The sequence below is a fragment of the Tauraco erythrolophus genome, chromosome 6 (genome assembly GCF_009769465.1).
Source record: "Tauraco erythrolophus isolate bTauEry1 chromosome 6, bTauEry1.pri, whole genome shotgun sequence".
In the NCBI taxonomy this organism is placed as follows: Eukaryota; Metazoa; Chordata; class Aves; order Musophagiformes; family Musophagidae; genus Tauraco; species Tauraco erythrolophus.
In genome coordinates this window covers 65172426-65193204 of record NC_141470.1, presented here as the reverse complement: position 1 = coordinate 65193204, position 20779 = coordinate 65172426, and the positions used below count along the sequence as shown (strand labels likewise).

Here is a 20779-nt window from a genome sequence, read left to right as displayed (position 1 = left end):
GATCTTACTGGCATTTTGTTATATCAGATTCCCGATTTTAATTTACTGGAAAAAAATATGTGTTTATCCCATGAGATGGGGAAGAAGAACTGAAAAATGGTGACAGGTGGTAGTCTGAATCTGCAGCACCTTGAAAAGGAGAGCGAAGAGATGGGAACCAACTGTTCCTGCCAGGTAGTGCTGATTTCCAGACCTGTCCCTCAGTCAGACCACCAGCGTGGCACCTCCCAGTTCCCATCTAAGAGAGTGCACTGTAAAATGCAGAAGATAGAGATGATCCCAGCTCTTTCTGGTTAAAGCAGAGATCGTCACAGTTATGGTTACAGCATTCGCTCTTTGCACTACTGCTGTGGCCTTGTTTTGAAGAAGGAATGACATACTGGATACTGCTTTAGAGAGGGATCCTGTTTTGCTTGTGGAAGTGTAAAAAAGATTTCCTGCCTTTGGGTGAGAGTGGGGAAGGAAAGATGTAGCTAGCACAGCACCAGAATTTTTCTCTTAAACTATTTTTTAATAAAAAAAAATATTGATGCACTGAGACCTAAACTGATTTTAAATGTCTCATTTTGAAAATTGTGGTAGATTTTATACTTTTGATATTTTCACATTCAAAGGAAATATTTAAATGATTTAAGGTTGTCGTTTTTTTTTTTTTGTTTAGGGTGGGTTTTTTTTGTAATTTAGGCTAACTCAGATTATTGGTATGAAATAGTTTGATTTACTCCAAGCACTTTTTATGGCTGCCCTCTGAAAAATGTTAGTCATCTAGTTTATTCAACTAATTCAAACTAGGAAATCTGCCAAATTCTTGAAAATTCTCCAGTGATGGGAAAGGATTATACTGTGGCTTCTCTAAAATCTAGTGTTATTTTTATTTAACCTGCTCATAGCTTTAGATAGTAGACAACAACTTGTAGTATTGACTGATGGTTTCTTTAGCACTGGGTTAACTTCGGCATATTTGAGGTACTGGGACTCTCCACAGAAAAGCAGGCAATGACACACAGCTCATCGAAAGGATAATTCTTTGATGTCTTTTACGACCCAAACAGGAGAGAACTGGCCTCACCCACAGGCCAACCAGTACTTATCCAAGCTTCTTGCTCCATCGTACCTTGTCCTGGTGCTAACGGGCTGTGTGAAGGAGGACACTGTGTTCCTTACACTGCTTCCAGCCTTTCTTCTGCGCTGGCAAAGGCAGAGTGTGTGGGTGCAGTAATGTTCTCGCTTGTCTCTGCAGGTTTCAGTCTGAAGGGGAGTCCCTAATGGTCAAAGGAGTTGTGACATTATCGTACGTACATACACACTTTTGACTCTATGTTGGCACACAGACGTTTCATGATCTTAAACAAAACTTGACTGGCATATTCTTCTTTGATGCTAGCACAGTCATTCTGATTATGGCAGACTTCTGCCTATGAAATGCCAATAAATGGAGTTTGGACTATTTATACTGCCTAGTGACAGCAGGATTTTTAATATCCTGCTCTAATGTAGCTAGTGAACTCCTATGTAAGCAGCTATCTTTTCTCCTAATCCTATTTATGACTTGTTAGGTATAATTTATAAATGGCCAACACTATCTTAGGCACTTTACAGGCATAGTTTATAGCATTATTTTTTAACTGCATTGAATTTACCTTGATGCTAAGCAGATGATCCACTATTGTGCAACTACTTTTCCAAACTTATTCTTCAAAACTAAAGGAGAATCACTTTTGATTTACTTTTTGATGTGCTTCTGCAGCTTCCCACTTGCTGGTCTGAACTTCTGGCTTGTAGTTCCAAATTTAGGAAAAAATGGCAACAATTGGCAAGATGTGCAGTTTGCTTCTGCATTTGAGCGTGAGATCCATCCAGTGCAATGTTCCTGTTTCTTTTTGACTTGCACATGAATATTAGAGAGAAGTTGTGGATGCCCCATCCCTGGAAGTGTTCAAGGCCAGGTTGGATGAGACTTTGAGCAACCTGGTGTAGTGGAGGGTGTCCCTGCCCATGGCAGGGGGGTTGGAACTAGATGATCTTTGAGGTCCCTTCCAACCCAAACCATTCTATGATTCTATGATTCCATGATTCTGTGATTCTATGATTCTATGATTAACATTTAGCAAAAGCCTCATTTTCAGTCTACATACAAAATGTATTTGCACCAAAGTATTCACTCATCAAGTGTGCACATAAAAATGGCACTTAAAACCAGGCATTTCCTCATTTCATTTCAGTTTCTAGGTGCACCAACAGTCGCTTCAGTAGGCAATTAGCTGACTGGAATGGTTCTCTGATGGTGAGTGATGAATTCATTAACGTTTGAACGAACAAGTCCCAGAATACAAGAGCTGCAGACAAGCAGAGTTGTGTTTTCACAGGAATATTTGCCTGTGCTTACATCCCCAAGTGATGGAGGCCTTTAGTTATTCAGCGCAGAATATAACCAATGCTTCATTTAAAAAGGATTCCACTGAAACGACTGCCCTGAACTGATTGTTTTGTGTTCAGACTGTGGCTGATTAGCATTGCACTACTCTGGAGGAAGAGTTGCTCTTGTGAAGTGATCTCGATTGAAAGAAGCTGTAAAACAGGCATAAAAAATCCTAGTTGACATGCAGGAGGTCCAATGGGAGCAACTATTCACCACTCATAGCACAAGAACTCAGGATTACCAGTGAAATGTTTAGGCCATTTTTAAACTTTATCACTTGCTACCCAACTAAATTGTGATACACCCCAAACCACCGGATGTTGTGGATCTTGAAAGCATACACAGATCTAAAACTGATTAAACAAACAGATGAAAAGCCTGCTAGAGCATATGAGCCTTCTGCTGATGAAACCCTTAAGCTGCAGATTGCTAGAAACTCAGAGGGTATATCTATTTTTCACTTCGCTTACATCCTTCCTAAAAGCACTCACTGCTCAGCCGTGTATCTTCGAGCAGTGTGCTTGCAGAGGGAGATGTTCACAACAGAATAGCTGGGCAGCAATATTGCTCACAGTTTCCAGCGATTTGCTGATGAGAGACTTCCTCAACTGGTGGTTGCTCCTGGATCTTTGTACTCAATGCCCTTGGACTTTCCCACTGCTAATTTCTTGGTGGATCTTCTAAGCCACAGTATTTGCGCTTTCTGCTTTACTCACATACTAATAATTGTACCAGGGACAGATTCTGGGAAGATGTCTGGGGAAGCCATGGGGTCTCTGCTACTTACTCCAGGGATCAAGGCTCAATTGCAAAGTGCTGCCTCTGAACAGCAGGGAGGTGATTGCACAGAGAGGAGTTCAAGTGTTTGCTAAGCTATTTAACTACATTATTTAACAGATGCCAAAAACTTTTCTTCTCAGAATATTTTTCCCAAAACTTTTTTAATTGCCACGTATTGATGAAGGTCATGAAAACAATGTCAGGAAATAATTAAAAATACGCAGTCCAAAGGAAAAAAAAAAAGGGAAAACAAATGGAAAATAAGCCTGACCTGGGGGAGCAGTGCAGCTCCTCGACGATTTCGTTTTCCTCGGGTGCCCCCTCGTGTCCATCACTAGTGTAGCCAAATGAATTCGGACTGGCACAGACAAGAAAAGGAGTAGCCACTTGCTATCACCTTATAAGGTTAATCTATTTCGAAATCCTTTGTTCCCCCCTCTATCTCGTATGACTTCATCTCCAAAAAATCCACGTGCAAATTTTCGGGTTGAATGCATACTTTATGTCTTATATTGGACAGTCCAAAACCAAAGAAGGCTTCCTCTGCTTGTGTTCTGTCCCAAGTTACGTGCATTTTCAAACTTCTTGAGAGACTTCGCCAACACTTTTAGGCCTGATTTCGAGAGAAGCGATTCCAACTGAAATGCCAGAAAGCCGAGGATGCTCACAGCAGCTGATCAAATCAAGGGATTAAACTGTGCCTCTAACTGAAAATATTTCCCACACGGGCTGGTGTGTTGGGAGGCTCAGTACCCAGAAAGTTGAGCTACGACCAAAAAGCCAGCGAGTCTCTGGGTTTTCTGCCACATGACACTTAAGCATCTGCTTCAAATCATTATACTTACAGAAGAAGATCCATCTCTTGTGGAAGTACAGTACTGTGTCATCGGCTTGCTCTAGAAGATTCCCTGCTGTGCTGTTCAGCATTTGCAGGAGCGGAGTGGGATTCCCTCACACTCCAGTCTGGATTTGTGCAGCCCATTTGCATTCTTCCTACTGTTGTATGAGCAGTAGAAAAAAAAAAAATTCTAATTTTCAAGCAAATGAGAACAGGTCCTCTCTTTGAAACCTCAACAACTGAATGTCAAACGCACACTCACGAGTGGGTTATGTTCGGGGTTCCTGGAGACACAGCAGGAAGGAAATCCGTTGGTCTGGGCTAACAGACATCCTGATCACCACTTTTGTCACGCTTAGGAGTGAAAATAGGGGGTACGAAGTGTCAGTAGGTGAAATGGAAAACAGGGTCTTTCCTCTTCTTAACTAAAAGGGCAAAATATTGCAGAGAATGGAGTTTTGTCAATACTATTCTTTTAATGGATTGGTTCTCATTGTGATTCAGGCTTCAGACAATTTACTGAAAGGTTATTATTTTGTTAGCCTAAGTGAACTGAGTTATGGGCTGTTCATTCAGCAGGCTGAATGTTATTGGTGAAAAAGATTTCAGTTAACTCTTTTGCAAGCAGAAAGGACAAAGATCTTACAGAGGTGAAATATGACTTACACTTTGGCTGGTAGAAAATGATCGTATAGAAATGTTTTAAATATTTAAGGGGTGTTGTATAAGAAAGCTTTCATGAATGGGAGGCAAAGAACTTCAGTCTTCAGGACTGGGAACCTATTTTCTTTCATCAGCACTAACCTCACCTTATAAGAAGATAAAAATTAATACACATTTCCTTTTTCAGTATTACATTAAATAGCTTTTTTGCACAGCAGCTGTGTATTATACTCTCACTAGGGCCCTCTGCTGCTCATGTTCAAAGTGAAAAACCAAACTTTGGAACTCCTAGAAAAGGCTTACACAGAACACCAATAACTTTGGAAGGGTTGTAAAACTTAAGCCCTCACGGATCAGGACTACATTAGTCTCTACTTAAGTGAGTTAAGAAGAAACCTTTTAGCGGAAAGGTATTTCAAAACTGCTTGCTGCAGGATTTCTTGTGGTCATGCGGGCCTCTGTCAGTGGCACAGTACATGACAAATGAGCTGATCTGGCTTGACCGTTGTTAATGAAAATATTCTGATATTCAAGGGTCTTTGCTGAGAGAGGAAATTATTTTTTTTCATGGTTTTTTCTCTTCCTATTATTGCTAAAAATATTTGTCTATCAGGGATATGATTTTCCTCTGATATTATCTACACAGTGCATAATTTTGTGAGATCATGCTTGGCTGCTGTGACACTCGTTACCTCACCAGCACAAGGAGGAACTTCAGGAAGGAAACAAATTCCAGAAGCAGAAGGAATCTGAAGAAACTGAAAGTTCTTATTTTCACAAATGCATCTCTGAGAACAGAATCATAGAATCATAGAATCATAGAATGGTTAGGGTTGGAAGGGACCCCAAAGATCATCTAGTTCCAACCCTCCTGCCATGGGCAGGGACACCCTCCACATGAAAAGGACAGTAAGAAGGAAGCCAAGCTGTGTATAAGTGGCACAATCTCCATTACAATATTGCTATTTTCCTTTTGCAAAAGCCCAGAACCTGTAAATTTTTAGGCATATGACATAATCTCATGCCTATTAGATGCTCAGCTTTCTGGATGGAACAATATAGCTTTAGTATGCCTCAGTGTGCCTCTAAATGTGCTATAGCAAGTCATTTTGTACCATCTCAGTTTACAGAGATCTGTGTGTGATACTTGGCTGTATCTGTCGCCCTTTGGTGGAAGACAGATATTGACAGCAGCGAGTTTCTAAGAGGGTGAAAGTTTCAACTTCTGCATTAATTGACTGGTGTATTTCAAAAGCTGACAGATTAAAGTCTATCCAAACATCCAGCTACAGTATTTATCCTGCTCAGTTTCCTCCCCATCAGTGTCATGCCACGCTCATTTACTACAGGAGTTGAGTGCTAGAGTGAGCAATAACTTTCTTGGATGAAAACGGAGTTCTTTGGTTCAGGAACCAATAGCCAAAAGAGTCACAAAGCCCTAGACGTTAATGTTGTGGCACCTTCGTTACACAGAGCTCGAAGTCCTTGACTGAAACTGATTTATTATGCTTCATAAACGTTGATCTATGTATTACAGATTAATTAGATTTGATTGATGAATTAATCAATTTTTGAAGCGTAACAAATACAATACTTTCGAAATGCAAATATGAGTCTTGTGGCCCCGACTTTATTTTCAGGGAAGACAGGAATTGGCATGTGGAAGACGAGAACACGAGGCTCACACATTTTTCACTGTACGCTTCACGTTGTTAAACAACTTTCAATTATTACAGGCGTTACGGGGTGTCAAAAAAATGCACCACTCATTAGCCGCAGTGCAAATTTCATTTATTAGTGGGACTCTTTCCCCTGCAAATCAAACCACCTAAATAGGGAGGGAGGACAAAGAGGGAAGCGAGGGCCCAGCGGGCCGGAGCTCGCCACGGGGCTGGGCCCCGCTCCGGCGCCGGGCTTGCCCTCCTTAGCCAGACTCGCCCCCCGCCACAGCCAGGCGCGGAGGGCTGGAGGCCAGGCGTGGTTTGCGGTCTTTTTTTGAGAATGGAGACGGGAACGCCCGAAGCGCACCCAGCAAGGTGCCTCCCGCCGGCAGGGCACACCGGGATGGCCGCCGCACCTCCCCGGCAGACTCGGGCAGATGAACCGCCCCGCTCCGCTGAGGGACGAGCCCCGCCGCAGGGGTGCGGAGCGACGGGCGAAGTCTCGCGAGAGCGGGCAGGGCCGGCCGCCGCCGCGCTCCTCCCCCTGCCGGTCCCGGCGAGCGAGGCCTGTGCCGAGGCCCGGCTGAGCCGCGCCGCGCCGTGCCGGGCGGGCGGCGGTAGCGGCGGGGAGGAGGCAGCGGGCCGGCCGGGAGGAGGCAGCGGGCCGGCCGGGTCCCGGCCCGGCCCGGGGCGCTGGGCACGATGCCGGGCGGACGGGTGTGCGCTGCCTGCGGCTGCTCGGAGATCGAGGTGGACGCGGCGCGCGGGGATGCGGTGTGCACGGGCTGCGGCTCGGTGCTGGAGGACAACATCATCGTCTCCGAGGTGCAGTTCGTGGAGAACAGCGGCGGCGGCTCCTCCGCCGTGGGGCAGTTCGTGTCGCTGGACGGTGAGCGCCGCCGGGCCGGGGCGGGGCGGGGCGCACGTGCCCCGGGCCGGGGCGGGGGGTGTGGTGCTGCGGGGACCGGGGACCGTGTGCGGGGAGAGGGTGCGGGGGGGAATAAGGCGCAATGGATGGGGACAGGGTGAGAGAGCGGTGGGGACAAGGGACATTGCAGAGGGAGAGGGTGCTGTGAGGGGTGCGGAGCGCAGGGACGGGGCGCGGGGGTGAGGGTGCTGTGCTGGAGGGTGGAGTTACGGGGATGGTGCGTGGAGGAGTGGGTGCTGGGCGGGAAGGACAATGTTTAGGGAAAGGGTGCTGTGCGAAGTGGGTACAGGGTCGGTGCGTGGGGGACAGGGTGCTGTGCAAAGGAGCTGTGCAGAGAGGCTCCTGGGGATGTCGCATGTGGGAGCCGGGGCTGCACAAACTGGAGATGGGTGGAGGTGCCTGGGGAGAGAGGACAGGGTGCTGTGCAAGGTGAGACAGAAATGGAGTGGGGGGAGGCTGGGGTGAATGGGGAAAAAGCTGTGCAAGATGGGAGAGATGCTCTGCGTGTGACAGGAGTCAGTGTGTGAGGGACTGGAGCTCGGGTGGGGTGGGTTGGGTGCGTGAGAGGTTTGAGGCTCTGTGGGAGGACTGGTCGTGGAGAATGGGGAGGTATATGAAATTATTTGGGGTAGAGGAGAGGAGACTTGGGTGTTTGATGGGTAGAGGGAGTACATGGGGTCACAGAGGCAGCGTGATGGAGGAGAAAGGCTGGAAGTGAAAGGTCAAGAGTCATCTTCTGTAAATAGTTGGGTTGGGGTGTTTGTGTGAATGCCCTGGAGGATAAGGCTTGTGTGCCTGGAAAAAAGGCCGCGTGAAGAGGACGTAGTGTTTGGAAGGGGAGATAAGGAAAATGAGCGTGAGGAATCTGTATAAGGAGAAAGAAACAGAAGCAAGAAGCAGGGGAAGGAGCTTAGCAGTGAAACAAGGGGGACTGATGGATTGTACAGGTGTGGGGAAGGAAGAGGAGTTGTGGTGGAGAGGGCAGCACTGCATCTTGGAGTTTGGGAGTTTACTGTAGACTAGGATTTGTCTGATGCCATTCCTGTCTTCCAGCTCAGGGTGCTAGTATTGCTTTTTTTATAGCTTATGAGCAGCTCTTGTATCCTTCACTTTTTCTTCTAGTCATGTGGAGACTACATTTTTAAGGGCTGGTACTGCTTTTTCCCTCCCACCTGAGATTATGCAGGACAGATGGCTTGCAAACTAGAGTGCATTTTGGGATGCCTTTATCCTACCAAAAAAAAAATCAAAAGCAAAAGAGAGAAGTGCACCGCACTGAGGCTTTTTCTTCTTCTGGATGAATTGCACAGTACTTTCCTAGGTTCCTTTAAGGGACCCTTTTTGCTTTCATGCAAGTCCTGAGGTGCTGTGTTGGCTAATGTTTTATTGATAGATAGCATGTTAATTCTTTGATCTTGTATAGCTGGTTAGTTACCTGTCATATGTTACTCTGAAAAAATAATTCTAGCACCTGTGAGGACAGATAAGCACCGGGAGGATAGGTGGGTGTGTAAAAGTGAAAATGTAATTGTAGCGCATTCTAGGAATGGTTGTGGTGGCTTTATCTGGCTGGCACAAGGTGTGGTTACATGGGCTTCACTGTGATCTTCTAGCAAGTCCCCATGTGTGGTAAGGTATGCATTTTGGTGAAATATTTGTGGAAACAGCAGAACAGGACTTTAAAAACAATGCCGTTTGTAGATTTGCTAAGCTACTGCAAGGATTAGTAGGGACTCTATTTCATGCAATAAATATTTTAAGGAAGCTTGGATATGGGTGATTTGTGCTGATTTAATTCTTTATGTTCCAAAACACATGCTTTTGTTGTGAAATTTTTTTTTTTTCTTAACTTAAACTGAGTGATACAAGCTAATCTGAAAAGGTGTGGTGCAGTAACAGTGTCTTCATGATGTATGCTTGTCTATTATACTTGAGTGACACTGATTTAAGTCCTTGGGAATGGGGAGAAAAGTCCTTTCCTGGGTAAGCAAGACATGATTTGTATCTCTGAGTGTTATGCTGGCTGGAGAATCTCCAATGGAATGTATATTTCTTTTAAGTCAGAAAACGTGTACTTGCGGAAAGCAACATTTTCTGTAGGCTCTGGCTCTCAGTGACTTTTCTGGTTATGTAAGCAGATTTCCATCAAAGTTACTAGTTTTTAACAACTTTTCCTGTCGTCTTTGTAGCCTCTTTAGGTGTGACTCTGAGGGATCCCCTGTGTATGAAATGCCTTGGGCTGAGGCTGCTTGGACTGCAGTCTGGTGTTCATGGGCAGCCCTGCCGTGTGGAGTGTTTGGAGTGTCAGAGGTGCCCAAGACACTGTTTTTGAGACCCTGGCTCTTGGTCAGAAGGGCTGGATGACTCAGAGACCGTTGTCTAGGTTTTGTAAGCTGTCAGGTTCTCTGTTGCATAGCTGGGAGTTGAATGGGGCTCTTGATGTCTACAGAGTTCAGAGCTCCTGGTTGTGCAACAAGATTCCCCAAACTCTTCCAGGATCCGTGAGGGCTTCTGTTTGTGTGCTAATAAACATTGAATAGTTATAGATGCCTTTATTCACGATTTAGTTTCAACTCCATCATAAAGAAGCAAAAGGGAGTGGAAAGCACTGAGATACTGTACTTTGGTACATCTAGCAACACCTTTTATTTTGCCAAGCTGGATAAGGATTAAGGATTAAGGATTCAGAATCTTGCATTTGTTTGAAGGAGGAAGAGAGTTGTACACTTCTCTCTATTAATACAAAGTGGCCTGTCTAGATCGTGCCAAGTCCTTGCTAGTAAGCTCAGCAACCTCTCTATAAAACGTGGGAAATCCCTTCTTTTGTTTTCTCAGGGTTGGAAGATGTGAGATCACAGTTAAGTTTTCCTGGGCAGTATTCGTATGTCGCTATCTGTTTGCCTAGTGTAGAAAGCCACAGCCTCGACACTGATGCATTTCACAGAGAAATTTGGTATGGCCAGTGTTTTCCAGTGCAGATGTGTGAGTCTGTTTTGTTTCCATTGTTTTGACAGTTTTAACATCTGAGCATTAGTGTGCTGAGAAAGTGTGGGCTTGTACCTGAATATAACTGAAAGATGTGGCTTTGCTACTGTAGCAAGGTTTGGGGAAATGAGGCTAGTGAGTATGTTGGGCAAAAGGGTGGAAGCAGCGAAGGACAAAATAGATGAATATGCAGGTAAGTATGAGGGAAGAGTGTTTTTTTGGCAGAGTGAAGGCATGCCTTGCAGGTCTTTTGGAGGTTTCTGAAGAAGTCAGTTAAGTGGACAAACAAGATCGTTGGATTTGTAAAAGGAGATTGGCAAGATCCTTCACCAGAAGCTTTTAAAGAATCTGAGTTGTCATGGATAAGGGAAAGTCCTTGCAGAGGAGAGTAACTATTCAAATTATAAGAAACATAGCCTAGAAATAAATAATAAGTCTCCTGAAGTACGTGGCGGTAAAGTTCCACAGACACGTGGGCTGATGATATGGGAAACAAGCGAATGGTGAGTTAATGAGGTTTGCTGGCAACACTGAATTATTTGGCATACTGAAGACTGTAGAAGGACCTATTGCTCTTAGTAGCTGGGTAGTAGGATAGCACATGGGATTGAGAGTTGCAGTGAGAGGAAGAATTGTTCCTTTCCTCCGTATGTGGGACGATAGAATCTGGACTGGCTAGTGTAACTTGGGAATGAGATCCCTAGGTCTTAATGGATCGGTAAATGTAAAAACATTCAGCTCAGTGTTCATTCACAGTACAAAAAAAACGGGGTGGGGAGAGGAATGTTAGAAGTTATCACAAAAAGCATATGATAGCACGTGTCACTGTTACGCATCCACAGCACTATCTGCAGCTTAAATACTGTGTGCACTTCTGGACTGTTCCTTTCTTTTCTTCCCCCTCCTCAAGAAAACCTCTAATAGAACTAGAAAAGATACAGAGAGGAAGATGAGGTGATCAAGAGGAGGGCTTCTTGAAGAGCTTCTAAGTGAGAAATGACTGGATAGACTCAACCTCTTCAGACTGGAAAAGCGATGATTGAATGGGGACATAGTAGAGGTCTGTAGAATAACGTGGCAAGGATGAGTGATTGTTCAATATCAGATAATGCAGAAACTAGAGAGTGCTAAGAAAGCTAGAATCTAGCTTATTTTAAAGGTAGCAAGTAGATTCAGAAGCATCAGAAAGGTTTGTTTTGGTTTGGTTTTTTTTTTGAAAAAATAATTGTTCATCTTGCGGATGTTTACATGGGTTCAAAAATGATTGGACAAACAGAATAAAAATGTGTCATGGCAATTAAAGCAAAGATACTGTTTCGGGCTCGGGACATCCTTGAGTCACAGATGTCTAGACTGTGGGAGATTATATGAGAGAAGTATCGTGACAAGCTTTGCTCCGATGTTTTGTGCTCACTTGTAGGCGTGTACATTAACAGACTTCACAGTTGAGAGGTAGGGTACTGGACTAGATAGTCCTTCAGTCTGACTTGTCATAGCTCTTCTTTTGAGTCTTCAGAGGAAGATAATGTTCTTTGAGCTCTACAAAGATGTTTTTGAGGGTTTTGGCCATTCTTTTAAAACTGAACCAAGAATCAGGGAACTATAGTTTTGCAACATAAAGTGTAAGTGTCCCTAGGTATTAATACTGTTTTTTTTTTCCAGCTTGTGTTTTGAGAAGTGGTGAACACAAAACTCTTCTTTGACGGTTATATAGGTATGTTCTCTTTTGAAAATGCTTAGCTAATTCTTCTGATCTCCTTGTGAGAAGTTGGTAGTAGAGTTTACAATTGTGAGAGTCTGTGATAAGAGATCTGGAAATACAGACTACAGGACAAAGATTTAGTTACAATAAGGTTTATGAAGTTGCATATGCAGTACTTTGTATTAAGGACCGTGAAATCTTCCCTGAAGGTAGTTGGGGCATCTAGAAGGAGATAGTGTGCTTATATAAATACGCAGAGAGAGCCAGGCCATCCCAGCCCTGGTGGGACACCCTTTGGCGATGAGTATGACCTATTTGTCTCAGCATAATAACACCAGTGCTCTTTGCCATGGTCTTGATGGAAATGGAGGATGTGATTGCAGGTTAGTCTAATCCACAATTCTTCTTAATGCTGTCTGTTGCAGAGAGTGGCAAGTCATCTCTTGTGACGTACCTGTCACTTGCTGGGTCATGAGCTAGTAAGTTCTTTCACTAGCCAGGGAATACTCTCTTCATGCTCTGGAAGGGGGCTACTGTGTGTCTTTCTATTGATCTTCTGAGGGGAAAGTCCTGACAAAGCACAAGCTTGTGAAAGCTTTGATACTTCCTGTACTGGTCCAGTTAGCTATAGTTCTTAATTCTGTTGGAAGTGGTCACAGTCAGGTAAGAGTCCAGCCTCAACACTTAACCTTGGCCATGTTATTCTCTTGAAGCTTGTGAAGGCCAGGTTTTGAAATTGAGTTTCTAAGCTTGACTGATTTGACCCTGGATAAGTGGAAAAGGGTTGTCATGCACATTTGAACTCCAAGAAGCTCTGTTAATTGTACAGAAAATGTTTGAGGTGTGTGCTTTTCCTAGCTGAGTCTAGTTTCGAAGAATAACTATCCACCTTATAGCTAGTTCAGACTGTCTCAAACTAGCCAAAAGAGGTTGTTTTCTGTGGCTTCTTGTGAAATTTAGAGAGCATTTGAATTAAAATTCCTCATTCTGCTAACTGGAATGAATGCATCTTGCTTTTTTTTTTCTTTTCTTTTCATACCTAAGTTCTCAACAGACTCCCATCAATCATAACGTTTCAACACATCCCAGCATGAAGTACAGCAATACAGGGTCTAAGAGTGAGCTACGTTTCTCCTTCTCCATTATACTGTAATTCTGTCCTGGAAGACAGAGCTCCGCTGAGCCCTTCTCCAGTCTGCATCAGTTTGATGGCTGCTGCTTTTGTAGAGAGGCAAGTTGGGAGTTGTGTGCCGTGTTTGAAGGTGGCAAATTCTCTGATCACTCTTTCACAGTGTCTGGGTGGGAGTCCCTCATCTTGTGGTAGTTGTTGGGAGAAACTGTTTTCACAAGTATTTTCCCTGAGGCTGGCAGGAGAAAAGCCAAGTATAAAGCTGAAGAGAGTGACGGGAGGAAAGCTCAACATGGAGCGAACGTTGACAGTCCAGATCTCTCTTCAGGTTTTTGTTTAAAGAAGCTGAGAAAGTGGAAGTTTAGGGCTTCTGGCACTAATCAAAGGGGAAGAGAACAGTCCCACCTGAGGAAGCTGACGTGCAGGCAGCGCAGCAGCAAGCTGGAAGATGTAACTGAGAAAATACAGCACCAGAAAAGGGCACTGCAAGGCATACTGAGCTCGTGATCCTGAAACTTACTGTCTGGGGAAGCTCAGCTTCTTTTGTTCCAAAGATTGCCTTTAGATGCTTGATGGTAAGTTGAGAAAAATAGCATCCGATAAGTTTCCTCGGTGCAAGCCATGAGGCAGTCTGGAAACCTGCCTTTTAGAAATGTTTGGGATCCCTGTGTGTGTGTGGTCCAGTGGCAGTGAGCTGCCTGCTTCACCAGGCACTACTGGTCCTTGCTGGTCCTGACCAGCTTCTCCCCAGGACTGCCCTCACCCTGCCCATGGCCCCGGACCCCATGTCAGCCCCCCGTGGATGTCAGCCCCTGCCCCAGTGATGCTGCAGCAGGGCTGATCTCCAGCTCACCACAGCCTTGTCCCACCTGGCCTCAGCCTGTCCCTGTGACCCTGCCTGGCCATCCTGGGGCTGTGTCAGACCTTGGTTCCCTTTGCTGGGCCTGATCCTGCCCTCACGTGCAGGCTGACATCTCGCCTGGCCTCAGCCCATCCCTGGATCCGCAGAGGTGCCTGGTGCCCCAGGCTGGGGCTGCCCTTAACCTGCTACAGAGTTTGGGTCACATCTCTAGTAAAAATTTAAATTGGAATTATTTTTCAGAAGCTTTTAGCTAGCTCTTATTTAGCACGTCTTCCCCAACTAGTTGCTTGTTTTTACAAAACTGATAGAAACGTCATAATTTTGAGACCTCTGTCCCCCTCTCAGGTTTATCTGAAACTAGGCAGAGAGAGGAGAGGGGTGGCCAGCACTGCTGTGTGAGCTGTTTTCCCCAGGGAAAATGAGATGAAAAATGAAGATTGATGTAATGAAATGCAGATCCTGTAGCCTGAGGTGACAGAACTGTAGGATGGAGAAGACAAGTTGGTGGAGCTAGGGCCGTTCATCAACTCCAGATAAGACTTACAGAATATGAGGATACTTCATCCTCAAATGCATGTTGTGGAAAGCCTCAGTAGGACGGTTATGGAGTGATTGCAGGCTGGTCACCAAGGTGGGATTCATCCCCCGCAGGACCTGCCCTGTGTTTGGGGTCCGGGGTGAATGAACATTGCCAGTGTGTCTCTGCGACACTGAACAGCATGACTGTCTTGAAGTAGATTTACTGTTTTATGGTTGATTACTTGGAATTTCTATTTGGTGGCTTTTGATTTAAAAATATGTAATAAACTAAATTAAAAATGCATATTCTTTTCTTTAAATGCTAAGTTGGCATTTGTTATTTGAAATTTACGGTAATGGGTGTGAATTAGTCTTTTAACTTACTCTTACTTAGTGACTAAGTCAGGAGGTTTTAGGATGGTGACAACTATACAGACATAGTCATAGAATCATAGGATGGTTTGGGTTGGAAGGGACCTTAAAGATTATCTAGTTCCAACCCCCCTGCCACAGGCAGGGACACCTTCCCCTAGGTCAGGTTGCTCAAAGCTTCATCCAACCTGGCCTTGAACACTTCCAGGGATGGAGCATCCACAACTTCTCTGGGCAGCCTGTTCCAGTGCCTCACCACCCTCTGAGTGAAGAGTTTCTTCCTTAGGTTTAATCTAAATCTGCCCTCTTTCAGTTTAAAGCCATTGCCCCTTGTCCCATCACTACATGCCCTTGTCAAAAGTCCCTCTCCAGGTTTCCTGTAGGCCCCTTTAGGTACTGGAAAGCTGCTATAAGGTCTCCCCAGAGCCTTCTCTTCTCCAGGCTGAACAGTCGCAACTCTCTCAGCCCGTCTTCATAGCAGAGGTGCTCCAGTTCCCTCGGATCATTTTTGTGGCCCTCCTCTGGACTTGCTCCAGCAGTTCTATGTCCTTCTTGTGTTGGAGACTCCAGAGCTGAACGCAGTATTCCAGGTGGGGTCTCACGAGAGCAGAGTAGAGGGGCAGAGTCACCTCCCTTGACCTGCTGGCCACACTTTTCGTGCAGCCCAGGATATGGTTGGCCTCTTGCAGATATGGTTGTCCCTTGCAGCCACTCATAGAAATGGGAGGCTGCAAGGGGCATTGACTGCATTAATCCAAGTTCAGCACTAAGTGAGGATCATGTAGAGCTCACACCTCTTGTACAGCATGCATACATTAAGACTGTCCATCTACAAATGTACATGAGTATGCAAGGTACTAATTTGAGGCTGATGGAAGAACGTTATTCCTGGAAAATTATCTGCTTGCTTTTGCTTGTAGGGAGAAATGAAAGTTGTGAACTAGTAGTCCTTAAAACACCACCAAGTGTTTGTTAAAACTTCCAGTGTAGGAGGCTCCACACACTTTTAAGTAGGCTTTTCAGATGTTAGAGTATCAAGGAAAAGTTTCTTTCCACTAACAGAAATTTTTTGTTGCAAGTAAATTATAAGCAACTTACTACAGCGGCCAGTTTGCACTGCCGTAAATACTGAACGTGTACTCTTACTCTGCAGTGTTCCTTGATGAATTTAATGTAGCTTACCCTGTAGTAAGGCTGTGGTATACTCAATTTTTCAGATGTGCCTGTGGAAGCTTATTGAAAGGTTCTTTATGTACTATTTCAACCTTGAAAACTTCAAGGTGGTTTTCCCTCTAGGAGTGCGAGCTACATTGACCTCAAGCATAGGACTTGTCTGGTGTTTGCTTTGATCAAAGATTTTCAGTCTTTTGGGGTTTGTGGAAAGGGAAAGTTACTGTCAGCAAACTGGAAAGACAGGAACAAGATACAGGGAGGAAAAGCTTTCATAAAGCTTAAGCTAAGCTTACTAGCCATTCATCTTCTAGGCCTTTTTTTCCTCTGGAACTTCGTAAGATGACAGTTACTATCACAGTAAGTGCTAGTGGGACAGTTGGTAAAGAGGATGAACTCTCTGTATCAGATTCTGTGATTTTGTCTGGTCAGTTGTTACACACAATGAAGGATTCTTCTGCATTTTTCAGTATTACAAAAGTGGAAGGAGTAGGGGTTTTGTTTTAAATTGATAGTTGTTAATTGGTTCCTTTGTAGGATATATTGATAGACCAAAACCTGACATAAAATATTTCTTACAAATCCACCTTGAACAGTCCTGAGGTGGATTCCACCAGTAATATGTACACTAAACTTGAAAGGAAATCATTGGATACTGAAAGAGTGAATAATAATGTTAATATCAGCAAAATTCCTCTTACTAGTGGTCCAGATTTCTAGAGATGACAATAATTCACAGTTAATTTTAAATTCTACAGTTTGATCATGATGTAATTTGCAACACAGGAGAAAGTATGGATATGCTGGATTTGCAGACCTTTTTGGGAAATCCCGAAGAGTATTTACCCATTACACTTTGTTCAAGGTTTTCTCATTACAAAATTAATTCATAACCATGTTGTGTTGGGAAGAAAGAGGGGAAATTTGCATCTACTCCATGCAAAAAATAGTTATCCGCTATATGTTTTAGTGAGATGAACTGAATTAATTTTTGCTTCTCTTCTAGAAGTCCTCCAGGTGGCAATCTTGCATCAGAGTTAAGTGCATAGTGGTTTTTTTCTGGCAGTTGAGTCTTTTTTGTGCTGTCCTTGTGATGGCAACAAATGCTTGCTTGAAGTGCTGCAGAATATCCTGCTGTCAGTTGTGAAAATGCTGAATCTTGCACGTAACTTGGATGCAAACTGGGTCCATAGGCTTGTGCAGCCCTGAACTTGGGCATGGTGGACACAACAGTATATTTATCTTCTCAGTTGGTTGTTAAGAAAATAAGCCCATAGATAGCTAGCTGTGATGGAGCAGACTGGGAAGTTTTCTGTGTAGGTTTATTCAGTAGTAGCTTTTCAGCAGGCTGTGGTGCGTGCAGATCTATTAACTTCCTTGTAAAATGGCTGAGAGAAGATTTCAGTTAGACTTTAGTAGTTTTGTGTGTTCAAAAAACTTTAATTGCATGATTTTGCTATTGTAGGCACGAATTGTAATGGGATATTTACTTACTCTCCTTTTGACTTATGGTCTAACTTAAGTAGGAAGCTCATTAATTTTTCGTATTGGATATTCTAGTCTATCCTGATTATGAAACCGTTGGTGTGATGTTATCTGCATTCTTTACCAGACCCAGATTTTATGCTGGGTCTGCAAACATGGGAGTTTTAAACTGAAGGTTTTTCTCCTACCTTGTTCTGAAGAAGGAGCTGATGTTTATTGGTTTTAATTTCACGGGAAAGGATTTTGGTAGGACTGGTCCTATCCAACAGCAGATACACTTCAGTTCAAGTTGCAAGCAGCTTCGTTCCCTGTCTTCACTTGTTCATTTGTGTAGAAGAAACAAAATCCGTAATGCTGGGACTGAATCTCTTTCTTCTTCAGATGTTGAATCTGAAACTCAGCATGTCTCTCGCTCTCAGAAAAGTGCCCTTTAAGCTGCAGATGCCTGAATGGCTGCTCTTTGCCTCCTCTGTATGGAGGGATGCATTAAGTGCTGTTCCTGCTATCTGTCTTTTTTGTTGCTGTTCAAGGTTACCACAGACTTCAAGCTTTGCTTGCTCTTTTCACTGCTTGAGGAACGTTTTTGTAGAGAAGCTGAGTGATGTGACTTGATAGTGAGTCAGTGGAGCGAAACAGAAGTGGCCAAGGTGCCTGGGTCCGACCCTACTGTGCCCGAGACTGTGCTGGAAAGAGCAGATGTGGGGATGGCTGCTCTTGGCTGCTTGAGGGACAGTCACTGTAGTCCAGTGCTTGAGTAGTGCGGGGTCATGGGCTGGCTCTGGACCTGCGTGAGCTCTGACTGAGTGTTGACAAGTTTCCAGGTATATGATCTCCTGCATCCTCACTTCTCTTCTTTTGGTGTTTCAAGGCACTGTAGTCCACTGAGAGGACCACAAAAAAATTGAGTAGCTGTACTTCTGAGCTGCCTAACACATCTCTCCAACCCTTGTTGTCCAAAATTTCATGTAAGAGTCTAAAGCTAACTTGAAAAGGAGAGGAGGCTTCAGTTATGCAACACTGAGAATCCGAGTTAGTTTCTAAAAAATGATTAGTAGATGTACCTTGGGAGGCACAAATACCTCACGAAGGAAGGTATTTGAGTTGGCTTAGGGAACCGTTAGTGTTAATGTTGAAGATTTGGCAGGCAGTTCTTGCAGACACCAAATACTTCTCGGATGTATTTTTGTATATCTTGAAAGCTCTATGTGAAAACGCAAAAGCCTGTTTAATTCACTTCTGAAGTTGTAGAATGAAAAATGGAAAGGTCGAGAAATGTAAAAATTTCAGTTAAGCTGGGATTTTAATTTGGTTGTGCCTAGCAATTGCGGTTCCTTTCCTTTGTACTTTTTAAATAACTAGCTTTGTAGGGACTTTTGTCTTTAAATGAATTTGATGATTTCACAGTTTTCTTTTTTTTAAGAGTTTCTCTTTTTATTACCCAGCTGAACAGTTGTGTTAATGAGTTTGGTTTGCATTCTGCTTGTAAAGATTAAGGCTGTTGGTGAGACTTCATAGTCAATGGCAACATTAGTTTGCAGTTCTGAGAGCGCAAGTGCTCAACTGACTAGTTTTCTGTCAGTCTTCAAAGCCAAATGCTAATTAGAGATGTGCAGTCTTTCCAGTTAAGTCGCTGAGAAATGGGCACATCAATTCTGATAGCAGAATTTGTCTTTGAGATAGCTCTACTAGTATCTGCTGCAGACTCTATAGCTTAGAAAGAAATGACTTTTATGTACGCGTTGTATCTTGATGTCTAATGAAGAAGAATCTTAAAGAACAAAATTGCTGAAATCTCAGCTTAATTTTATTTTGTTTGTGTTATTTCTGAGTTTTAGCTTCTGAGTATGTCGAATTATTTTGTTAATAGTATTGTTTATCGCCACTCTCAGATGGCTTTTATGTAAGCTTTTTAATAGCAGAGAAACCTGTGAAAAGAGTAACGTATCTGTTTCGAAAATGATAATCCAATAGAGTTCAGTATTTCTGTGTATTCCAAGACAGCGAGGACTGAAAAGTGTTCTGGAGCCTTTGTGCACAGAAGGAGGCAATGGCTTGGTGGTGCCTTTGACGCAAGTGCTGGATGAGCCTGCTACCTCCAGCCTGCCTTGCTGCTTATTCCTGCTCTTGCCCTGCAGTTTACGGCCTCCTCCGCTGTACTGCCGCTGGAGCGTGTGGTCTCCTGCTGTAAATCAGACAAGTGAGGTAGCCCACGGTAAAGCAAGCCTTAAAACAATGAAAAAAGAAGGGTAGAAGGCAGAATTTCTGAAGTTAGTTTTGCTGCTGAATGAAATGTGCATAAAACTATTGCCACTGTTAGCTGGGTAAAGTGTTCTTAGTAAAAGTACACCAAAAATGTTATGTGTGCTACAGTAGTTTGGTAGCTTCTCTGTTTTGCATCATCAGTTTATTTTGGAGCATTTGTAGAAATATGAGACTGTACGTATAAGAATGGCAAGGAGATCCTGCTGTCTGTAATAGTCTGGTGCAAATACAGGGTTGGGAGAGTTACCTCTATGGCCACTGAGGAGGTCACTATTGGATACTTTTCATTTCCAATTAAGATGTTGAACTGAAGTACTTAAGCTGTGGGACACTGTAGTGAGAGCTTCTGATTACTGTTTGTTGAAAGGATCTGTTAATGAAGCGAAGATGAAATCGATTTCTGTTGTGGATAGCACTGGAAACCTAATTTAAAGGTTGTATGGAAAATTAAGCTTCAAAGAGTTATAGACAATAATTCTGCCCAAATAGTAGCTTTACTGTTTTTTTCCTCAACATAGGTATACATTAAATGCAGCTAGGAAAGTCTAGTAAATTGAGCAATTTAGGTCACAGTTTCTCATCACCTACCTGCTATGGAAGTATCTTACTCAGGTGTATAGAAGAAATGTCCTGAACTGCTTTCAAGTGACACTTCACTCCTCTCTATGTTTCTATCCCAAAGCCATTCTAATTTGTCCTAGAAAACTGATGTAAAATGAGAAAACATAGCTACTAGAGCTTGAGGAAAAACTGTAGGCATCGTAGGGAGCAAGATGACTTTTTTTCCCTATTCTGAGGGGCAGAGTACTTGAATTAAGTACAAGTCCAATTACTAAGAAATTACTTGTTTTCAATCTGTACAATTTAGCTTTTCAGTCTCACTTGCTGTTAAGCTGGTAGATTCAAATATCCTTCTTGAGGTAGCCTGATTGTTTTTTAAAAACTTCCTGCTTTACTGGGAGACTATTTCTGTCTTTGGTAGTTTAATTCCCTGTTCTGCAAGA

The 20779-nt window shown here is 43.6% G+C and overlaps 1 protein-coding gene across 2 annotated transcripts in view; it reads left to right on the top strand.

The window, feature by feature from the left end:
* Positions 1 to 7063: 7063 nt before the first annotated feature.
* Positions 7064 to 20779, top strand: part of BRF1 (BRF1 general transcription factor IIIB subunit) — a 178570-nt gene continuing 164854 nt past the window's right edge. The window contains exon 1 of one of the 2 annotated variants that reach the window (XM_086612720.1): positions 7064 to 7250. In XM_086612720.1, the coding sequence (XP_086468846.1) occupies positions 7064 to 7250 (187 nt within the window). The remainder of the gene's footprint in view (positions 7251 to 20779) is intronic. The other variant, XM_086612721.1, reaches the window with a different exon arrangement.